At 43.9% G+C, this 10,681-nt stretch overlaps 1 protein-coding gene across 1 annotated transcript; it reads right to left on the bottom strand.

Moving 5' to 3' along the window:
• Positions 1 to 4,400: 4,400 nt before the first annotated feature.
• si:dkeyp-72e1.6 (transmembrane protein 238-like) lies at positions 4,401 to 9,217 on the bottom strand. Its single transcript, XM_061712347.1, has 2 exons — positions 8,650 to 9,217; positions 4,401 to 6,109 (listed from the first exon to the last, which is right to left on the bottom strand). The coding sequence occupies exon 1, from the start codon at positions 9,144 to 9,146 to the stop codon at positions 8,658 to 8,660; it is 489 nt and encodes a 162-aa protein (XP_061568331.1). The 5' UTR covers positions 9,147 to 9,217; the 3' UTR covers positions 4,401 to 6,109; positions 8,650 to 8,657.
• Between the last annotated feature and the right edge of the window lie 1,464 nt (positions 9,218 to 10,681).

The raw sequence follows: 10,681 nt of genomic DNA, 5'->3' as shown, positions 1-10,681 counted from the left end.
TTGCTCGGTCGAACTTTATCGTAGAGACATCGTTCAAACTTTCAAACACTCGGCCCGATTGGCACTAACGGACCCTACAAGCTCATTATGCCAATTATTACAATTTTTGCGATATTGACCTTTCATTTTTCTTTTTTATTTCCATTTGACTTTGGACGCTTGTTGCTAGGCAACAGATTATCGTAGAGACATCGTACAAATGTCCCCTGACTCGGCACGCTGTGGACTTCAACATATTCAAATTTCATGAAGCTGTTATTTAAGGAAATTTTATGTCAAAATCCAGGCCAAATGGCCCCATTCATTCGGATGGGGTTTTGTACCACGGTGAAAAAAAAAACCTATCCGTTAACGTAGCCTGAACCAGAACGTGCACTCATGCATGGCATACATCGTTACATGCGTCTCCATCTTGCCTCGATGGGCATTACTATTCTCAGTCAAAAGCGTTACCATGGCAACGCTAGATGCCAAAAAGCGCGCCCCATTAATAACTATTGGGAGCACAGGAATGAATGAAATACAAGCGTGAAAACACCTCAAACTGACATAGAACCACCCCGAACACAACCACTACAGCCCCAAACCAAAGCAGCGAGAGGGGACGAATGGGCGGTAGGGCATGCCCATATCAAAATTTCCAGAAATTTTCTAGTTATTATTATTATGGGCATGCCAAGTAGTGGCATGACCATATTGCAATCGCCCAGAATGGCCCAAAAGGCAATGTTGCTAGCGTTTCGCTAACATGCTAAAGTCGCAAAGGTCCCACTGCGCACCAGCAGGTGTAAAGCATGACCCCGCTCTCATGTGGAAAAAAAAAATCCCCAAAAAATACAACACGGCCCGAAAAACCTTAAAAATGAAGGCGATATATTAGTATACAGAAAAGGTTTCCCTTTTCTTATTATTATGGGCATGCCAAGTAGTGGCATGACCATATTGCAATCGTCCAGAATGGCCCAAATGGCAATGTTGCTGGCATTTTGCTAACAAGCTAAAGTCGCAAAAGTCCCACTGCGCACCAGCGGGTGTACAGCATGACCCCGCTCTGATGTGGAAAAGAAAAATCCCCCAAAAGTAAAACACGGCCCGAAAAACCTGAAAAATGAAGGCGATATATTAGTATACAGAAAAGGTTTCCCTTTTTTTATTATTATTCCGCACTCTTTTTTCGTCCGTTAATACGGCCCGAACCGCAACCTACACCCATGCATGGCATACATCGTTGGATGCGTCTCCATCGTGCCTCGATGGGCATTACTTTTCTCAGTAATAGGGGTTACCGTGGCAACGCTAGTTGCCAAGAAGCAAAAAAAAGGCGAAAATTCAGGCGCTTATTGCTCGGCCGAACTTTATCGTAGAGACATCGTTCAAACTTTCAAACACTCGGCCCGATTGGCACTAAAGGACCGTACAACCTCATTCTTCCAATTATTACAGTTTTTGTGATATTGACCTTTCATTTTTATTTTTTTTTCTGTTTGACTTTGGACGCTTGTTGCTAGGCAACAGGTTATCGTAGAGACATCGTACAAATGTTTCCCGACTCGGCACGCTGTGGACTTCAACATACTCAAATTTCATGAAGCTGGGATTTAAGGAAATTTTATGTCAAAATCCAGGCCAAATGGCCCCATTCATTCGGATGGAGTTTTTTACCATGGTGGAAAAAAAACCTATCCGTTAACGTAGCCTGAACCAGAACATGCACCCATGCATGGCATACATCGTTGGATGCGTCTCCATGGTTCCTCGATGGGCATTACTTTTCTCAGTAAAAAGTGTTACCGTAGCAACATTAGACGCCAAAAAGCAAAAAAAAAATGGCGAAAATTTGGACGCTTATTGCTCGGCCGAACTTTATCGTAGAGACATCGTTCAAACTTTCAAACACTCGGCCCGATTGGCACTAACGGACCCTACAACCTCATTCTTCCACTTATTACAGTTTTTGTGATATTGACCTTTCATTTTTTTTTTTATTTCTGTTTTAATTTGGACGCTTGTTGCTAGGCAACAGGTTATTGTAGAGACATCGTACAAATGTTTCCCGACTCGGCACGCTGTGGACTTCAACATACTCAAATTTCATGAAGCTGGGATTTAAGGAAATTTTATGTCAAAATCCAGGCCAAATGGCCCCATTCATTCGGATGGAGTTTTTTACCATGGTGAAAAAAAAACCTATCCGTTAACATAGCCTGAACCGGAACATGCACCCATACATGGCATACATCGTTGGATGCGTCTCCATCGTTCCTCGATGGGCATTACTTTTCTCAGTAAAAAGTGTTACCGTGGCAACGCTAGACGCCGAAAAGCAAAAACAAAAGGCGAAAATCCGGACGCTTACTGCTCGGCCGAACTTTATCGTAGAGACATGGTTGAAACTTTCAAACACTCGGCCCGATTGGCAATAACGGACCCTATAACCTCATTATGCTAATTATTACAGTTTTTGCGATATTGACCTTTCATTTTTTTTAAATTTCTGTTTGAATTTGGACGCTTGTTGCTAGGCAACAGGTTATCGTAGAGACATCGTACAAATGTTTCCCGACTCGGCACGCTGTGGACTTCAACATACTCAAATTTCATGAAGCTGGGATTTAAGGAAATTTTATGTCAAAATCCAGGCCAAATGGCCCCATTCATTCGGATGGGGTTTTTTACCATGGTGAAAAAAAACCTATCCGTTAACGTAGCCTGAACCGGAACAGGCACCCTTGCATGGCATACATCGTTAGATGCGTCTCCATCTTGCCTCAATGGGCATTACTTTTTTCAGTCAAAAGTGTCACCGTGGGGGGCGCTAGACGCCAAAAAGTGCACGCCTTTAATAACTATTGGGAGCACAGGAATGAATGCAATACAACCGTAAACACCTCAAACTGACATAGAACCACCCCGAACACAACCACTACAGCCCTAAACCAAAGCAGCGAGAGGGGTCGAATGGGCGGTAGGGCATGCCCATATCAAAATTTCCTGAAATTTTCTAGTTATTATTATTATTATTATATATATGTGTGTGTGCCAGACAGCGGGGAGGACTCGGGCTTCACCTCCAGGTAGGGCTTGGGAATTGGGAATTAAAAGTTGCGTTCCGTATTGAACCAATACGGACATATATTATGCTCTTATTTATTGATGTCATAATATACGGTGAAGGTCGGAACATTTGAATATATTGGAAGACTAATTAATTCGTAGTAAATTTAACTAAAAGGTGAAACAAATATATTACATTCCCCACTACATTCAAAGTGAGATATTTCAAGCCTTTATTTGTTGTGATTATGGCTCACAGTTTATGAAAACCCCAAATAAAAAATAAATTAGAGAATATTTTATTAAAACAAAAAACAATTCCATCATCAAAATTATAACAAATAAAGGTTTAACATATCTTGCTTTGCATGTAATAAGACTAGGTAATATATTAGTTTCACCTTTTAAGTTGAATTATTGAAATAAATTAACTTTTACACCATATTCTAGTTTGAATTATTGAAATAAATTAACCTCTACACCATATTCTAGTTGAATTGTTGAAATAAATTATCTTTAACATATTCTTCACCTGTAGGCTATATTCTACATCTGGGCTGATGTGGACATACGTAGCATAGGAGGATATTTTAGTTGCTATATGGTTGTCTGTCTGTACAATCATGCAAGTTCAATGTTATTAAAGCACTTTAAACTTTAAATCAAAGCATTTTGTTTTTTCATATAAAATAAACACATTTTTATGCAGTTTAGAAGTTTTGGGGCTTTTTTTTGGCGCCTGGGCTGCTGAAATCGGGGCGTCCCTTATTTCTATTTCTGAAAGGTGGGGGTGGTTTCACCTCCACACTGACATGAGGGGACGTGGGCCTGACTGTTGTTACTTGGAGTCGTGTTTAGACTCCAACTACCTGAAACACCAGACACCTGGACACGTTTCTGGGGTTGTCATGTTGGAGAGTCTGATACCCGATGGAAACTCCTGGATGGCCAAATCTGGGCCTGATGGACCTGAACTTCATCTGCTTTGATCTGTGCTGGGGACATGGAGGATGATGTCCAGCGAGTGCTGATCCGGAGAAACTGAAGGACATGTCCTTCTCAGAGACTGAGCAGTGGTAGTCCTGGGGGGTCATGGACACACCAGCTACACCTGGACTGGATAAAGAGCAGCCAAGATCAGCTGACCTGTCCAAGATCAGCTGACCTGTCCAAGATCACCTGACCTGTCCAAGATCAAGTTGGCCCCTTGTTGTCCAAGTCTTCATAACTGGTGGAAAACCAATGATTTCGATTCTAGTAGAGGAAAGGGCACCGTTTATGAACATTCAAATAAGCTTTATTCACATGTTTTCAAATGAATTGAATCACATTAAGATAAACTCAGATTGAAGATAAATGGAATTTAATGTGGTGAACCATGAAGACATTGAGACTCTTCAGTTGACACAATTGAAATAAAATCCACAATTAGTTCACATAATTACTCACAAACTGGCAAAATTGTATTATAATTCTGGTTCAAGCAAAAATCACACCAACTTGAAATATTCAAATATTCAGATTTATCTATATAATATCTATAATAAGATCTGGTCGAGAGACTCCAGTCCCGTCCAAAAAGACTACCTTAAATCCTGGTACTTTGACATGAACATCTAACGACTTATAACTTCACATAAACATAAAAATTAATAACATAAAAACCCTGAATGTTTGAGAGCAATAATTCAAAGACTTTGTTGTTACAATGTTCAGGTTTGGATTACAAATTTAACGTCAGTCATCTTTCATCTTCTGCACTCTCAGGAGTTTACGTCTTACACAGAAGTGAAGCCTCAAACCTCTTCGTTAAGGAGACGCCAGACCTTTATGACATTTCAAGGGGTTTATTTTTTGTTTTGACTGTTGATCTTGGATATTTAAAAGTCAGGAACGTTTTTAGATTTGGATTAATAAAACCCTTGATGCCTGAAACTTGACATAATACACACAATTTTTTGTTCAAAGTGTTTTATTTACAGCGTTTCTTACAACACTGGTATTATTTGTTTATTTTGTTATTTGCAATAGGGCTACAGCTTATTTCCCAAAGTTCCCATCAATTCTTGGATACATGTGAAACATATTGTTGCTGTTATCGCGAAAATCAGCTATCATTGAGAAACCTCTTTATAAATCAGAACTTTAAACATGATTAATTCCAACAAATGAAACATGAATTAGAGCTGAAGAGTTGAAAGAGTTAGTTATTTTGTATACCTGCAGGATTTTGGAGTACAGGAGCACCGGGGGGCAACGAAGGCCGACCAGGGGGAAGATAGGCAAAGTGGAGGAGCAGTTTTAGGAATTGTCTTAACTGGTGTGTCTTTCTGCAGTCCAGCTGTGTGAAGGAGCTTTTTGATCGGGTGACGTGTGACTGGACTGGATGGTTTACCGTGAGCAGCAACCACTCAAGAGGGGAAGGCTTTCTCGGGTTGGGATCTGAGGTTATTTAATGAATTCTGGTATATTTAAAGTTCATTACACCTCTGTAACACTGTCTAGTGTGATTGTTTAAGGGTTTTGGCATCTGGGCACAAATTTCTGCCCGTGAGCGACGTGAGACTATTTAAGTATTGATGATTTATAGAGCATTTGTGTGTGTGCGTATGTATGTATGTATGTATGTATGTATGTATGTATGTATGTATGTATGTATGTATGTATACTTCCATACTGCTGGGATCATACAAACCTCAACCTGATAGTACACATACTGGTAAAAAGGAACCATTATACATTTTAATTCAGGTTTGTTTGTTTTTAACCAGATAAAGTTTCCTTACAGACTTAAGTGTAAAAATGCAAACTCCTAAACTCTTGCAACTTTGTAGTAAACTTGGACACTGATCCAAACTGAATGGAGCCACGTCTGACGCATTAATTAAAACGACGTGTTAAAATGTATATTCTTGGGTAAATACAGTATCTCATGTCCATGTTCTTGCATTGGTCAAACATGTTGGATTTTTGTCTCAGTTAAAAAGAAAAGCTCCATGATGTAGTGAAGTGGAGGCAGCTGCTGGTCCGCAGGAAACGGCTGCCAGTCCAGTCTCTGGAGGAGAAAAAGGAATGAAAGTCATTAGGGGACAGGTTTTGTTTGGATTCGACAAATGTTCATGTAAATGATTCCTCTGTTTTATCAGGCACTTTTTCAGACGTCGGGGGACAATAAGGTCTTCAGGAGAGTTCAGGGTAGGCCATTGCTCTGAGCATTCCACTGAGGTTAATGTTTATCCAGTGATGAGCGATCTTTACTGCCCTACAGTTACAGGAAGTTCTTTTAGTTCCGCATTTAACATTATGATTCCACTCAGGCAAACTCATTTAACACGAAAAGCAGTTTAATATTCAGCTAATGTAGGAATTAAAAATAGAAGGGTATTGTTTGCTTGGGCAGCACTGTTGCCTAACAGCGAGAAGGTTCCTGATTCGACTCCCAGGCCGGCGGGAGTCTGTCTGTGTGGAGTTTGCATGTTCTGTTTGATTAAAAAACACAAATCATAATGTGGTTTTATAAAGTCTAAATGGCACATTTTGGATAGATTTCTCATTTGTGTTTGCCAGTCTTAGCTTTCTAATGTTAACAGGTGAAGGCTTATTTCAGGTGTTGGGCATCTCAGCAAACCTACATTAACCTCCTGCTTTACTTCTGATACTTGAGAGGGAAATACGTTTTAAAAACGACACATGCAAACGGGAGGGCCATAGGGTCGCCAACCGTCCCTTGAAAAACTGAATCATTCCGTATTTACAAACTAAAGTACGTCCCGTATGGAGCTGAAAAGGGACGCACTTTGTCCCGTTTTACTGTGAGAGTCAAAAAATAGTCATAAAATGCCAATGGAAAATGGTATTGAGCTGTTGAGTTCATGAGTTATTTTGTTCTGTTTTACCACAACTGTAGCTACAGCCATTGACTTTGAGGAACAAATATGTTTACAAGTTTTCTACAGACTTTCTGTTTGCACTTTTGTTATTGCACTAAAAACGTTCACTATTTCAGGATGGATGTTCTGTTTTTTTCTATTGTTTTATATTAATGTATACAATTTTAAGTTAAGCAGGACAGGTTTCTGTTTTAAAGATACTTATTTTATTCAGTTGATTTTGTTATTTTGTATTAAACTGAATTGCTGGATAATAATTGTTTTCCATGTGTTCAAAAATATGCATCTAATTCAATTCAGTAGTTAAAATATCATTTCACTCACAAAAAAGGGGCTAAAAAAATGCACCACACCAGGAAGGGTGAAGGCAATCGGGTTGGCCGATGAGGTGTCCCTTATTTATTTTTCAAGGAGTTGGCAACCCTGGAGGCAGAGGTGTATAAAGTACTTGAAAAAAGAACGTAAAAGTAGAAATACCATAACTGACAAAGACTTTGGTAAAAGTTAAAATTACCCATAAGCAAATTACTTGAGTAAAAGTCTTAAAGTAGCTCACATTAAATGTACTTAAGTATCAAAAGTATCTTGTGAAAAAATATACTCAAGTATCAAAAGTAAAAGTACAAGTATTTTATAGTACACATGAAAAGAAGCAACAGAAACCAAAAATTATCCTTCCCTTGTTTTTTTAAATTTCACTTTCAGTTGAATGAAATGTGGTAGAATATACAACACCAAAAATAAACTGTCTTCCTTGAAAAATATAATTCTTTGATTTTAATTTGTAACGAGTAACGAGGTGGCAAATGTTAAAATAACGAAGTAAAAGTATATTTTTTAACTTTTAAATGTAGTGAAGTAAAAGTACTGATTGAAAAAAGAAACGCAAGTATAAATCCTCAAACAAACTACTTAAGTAGTGTAACAAAGTACATTTACTTTGTTACTATACAGCTCTGCCTATAGGGCCATGACTGGTGTCACCTGTTTCTAGGGTTTCCACCTTTCAGAAATAGAAATAAGGGACGCCCCGATTTCAGCAGCGCAGGAGCCAAAAAAAGGGACATCCCCCAAAACTTCTAAACTGCATAGAAATGTGTTTATTTTGTATTAAAAAACAAAATGCTTTGATTTAAAGTTAATTAAGCTTTAATAACATTGAACTTGCATGACTGTACAGACAGACAACCATGTAGCAGCTGGACTAGGGTCCTATGTATGTGTGTCCACATCAGCCCAGATGTAGAATATAGATACAGGTGAAGAATATGCTGGAAACTTGAAATGAAACGAATATATTACCTAGTATTATAACATGCAAAACAAGCCTTTATTTGTTATAATTTTGATGATTGAATTGTTTATTGATTTAATAAAATATTCTAATTTAAAAAAAAAAAAAGTATTTTAGGATTTTCATACGCTGAGCCATAATCACCAACATTCTAACAAATAAAGGCTTGAAATATCTCACTTTGAATGTAGTGGGAAATAATATATTTGTTTCACCTTTAGTTGAATTTACTACGAATGAAGTTTTGCAATATATTCAAGTTTTCCAACCTTCACCTGTAGATTATGACATCAATAAATAAGAGCATAATAATATATATTGGTATTAATATATTGGTTCAATACGGAACGCAACGTTTAATTCCCAATTACGTAACAATTCCGTATTTCAAGGGACGGGTGGCGACTCTACCTGCGGCCTCAGGTGGGCGAAGTCTCCGCGCCGTCCGGGGGACCCTTCCCCGGGGGGCCCAGCGTTGCCATGGCAACGGTGACGTGTCCGGGCTGCGGGTCCACCAGCGGGTCCGCGGGGGACCGGGCTCCTCCGGGGGACCGGGCGGAGCTCCGGGCTCCTCCGGTCCGGCGCAGGGAGGTCCTGAAGCCACTGGACACGCGGCCGGAGAGCCGCGCCACGGCGCCCCGGAGGGCGGTGAAGCCCCGCGGCTTCTTCAGCAGGCCCACGTCGTCCTGCAGCTCCGCCGGCGGCACGTCGATGTTCCCGGAGTACCAGAACACCCACCAGATGAGGCTCAGGAAGATGACGATGGCGCCCGCGTAGATGAGCAGGTCGTAGAAGAAGACGTTGACGAACACCCCGACCAGCAGCACCAGCAGCCCCAGCACGTCGAAGGCCACGGCCAGCCAGAAACACGACGCGCAGCGGCCCAGGCCGCGGACCGGGGGCTCCATGCGGACCGGGCAGGTGCGGCCGCGCAGAACTGGAGCAGGTGCACACCTGTCCGCCTGGGGGCGGGGCTGGGTGCACAGGTGACCCTGGGGGCGGGGCCATGCACAGGTGACCCTGGGGGCGGGGCCGGGCTGCACAGGTGACTCTGGGGGCGGGGCTGGGGTGCACAGGTGACCCTGGGGGCGGGGCCGGGTGCACAGGTGACTCTGGGGGCGGGGCTGGGGTCCACAGGTGACTCTGGGGGCGGGGCTGCCGTGCACAGGTGACCCTGGGGGCGGGGCCGGGGTCCACAGGTGACTCTGGGGGCGGGGCTGCCGTGCACAGGTGACCCTGGGGGCGGGGCCGGGCTGCACAGGTGACTCTGGGGGCGGGGCTGGGGTCCACAGGTGACTCTGGGGGCGGGGCTGCCGTGCACAGGTGACCCTGGGGGCGGGGCCGGGGTCCACAGGTGACTCTGGGGGCGGGGCTGCCGTGCACAGGTGACCCTGGGGGCGGGGCCGGGCTGCACAGGTGACTCTGGGGGCGGGGCCGGATTGCACAGGTGACCCTGGGGGCGGGGCCGGAGTGCACAGGTAAACCCTGGGGGGGGGGGGCCGCCGTGCACAGGTGACCCTTGGGGCGGGGCCGCCGTGCACAGGTGACCCTGGGGGCGGGGTCGGGTGCACAGGTGACCCTGGGGGCGGGGCCGCCGTGCACAGGTGACCCTGGGGGCGGGGCCGGGGTGCACAGGTGACTCTGGGGGCGGGGCCGGGGTGCACAGGTGACTCTGGGGGCGGGGGCGGGGTGCACAGGTGACCCTGGGGGCGGGGCTGGAGTGCACAGGTGACCCTGGGGGCGGGGCTGGAGTGCACAGGTGACCCTGGGGGCGGGGCTGGAGTGCACAGGTGACCCTGGGGGCGGGGCTGGGGTGCACAGGTGACTCTGGGGGCGGGGCTGGGATGTAGGTGACTCTGGGGGCGGGGCTGCCGTGCACAGGTGACTCTGGGGGCGGGGCCGCTGTACACAGGTGACCCTGGGGGCGGGGCTGGGGTGCACAGGTGACCCTGGGGGCGGGGCTGGGGTGCACAGGTGACTCTGGGGGCGGGGCTGCGAGCACCTGCCCACTCAGTACCAGGTAGAGGGTGGACTGTAGTTTCCACTCCTACCGGCCCGTCATGAAACACAACATCTCTCACTCAAGACATGCTGTGCGTCCGAAATGCCGTACTAAACAGTATATACTCAAAAAGTATACTAAAGTTCGGCACAGTTTTGAGTAAATATCAGTAGTATGCATTAATTGGGACGTACTACTCAGAGTCACACGGCACTTCCTGCCGTTGGGAGAGGAGTTGTTACCATGGTAACAACTCCTGCCACAGCAGCAGTAGCAGCTGTTACCATGGTAACAGCAGCAGTAGCAGCACCTCTCCATTCTTTCCCGTTCATCCTGGCCGAAACAAGATGACATTATATAATATTATTATATATGAATATTATATAATATGATTATACTTTATATTATACTTATGACATATACATATCACTTAGCAACCAA

This window comes from Cololabis saira, chromosome 21 (assembly GCF_033807715.1).
Source record: "Cololabis saira isolate AMF1-May2022 chromosome 21, fColSai1.1, whole genome shotgun sequence".
NCBI lineage: Eukaryota > Metazoa > Chordata > Actinopteri > Beloniformes > Belonidae > Cololabis > Cololabis saira.
Note: the sequence above shows the minus strand (reverse complement) of the source record. Positions and strands in the feature narration are given on the sequence as shown.

Coding starts and splice junctions, on each gene's coding strand:
- si:dkeyp-72e1.6 (XM_061712347.1), bottom strand. CDS start 9,146: ATGGAGCCCCCGGTCCGCGGCCTGGGCCGCTGCGCGTCGTGTTTCTGG.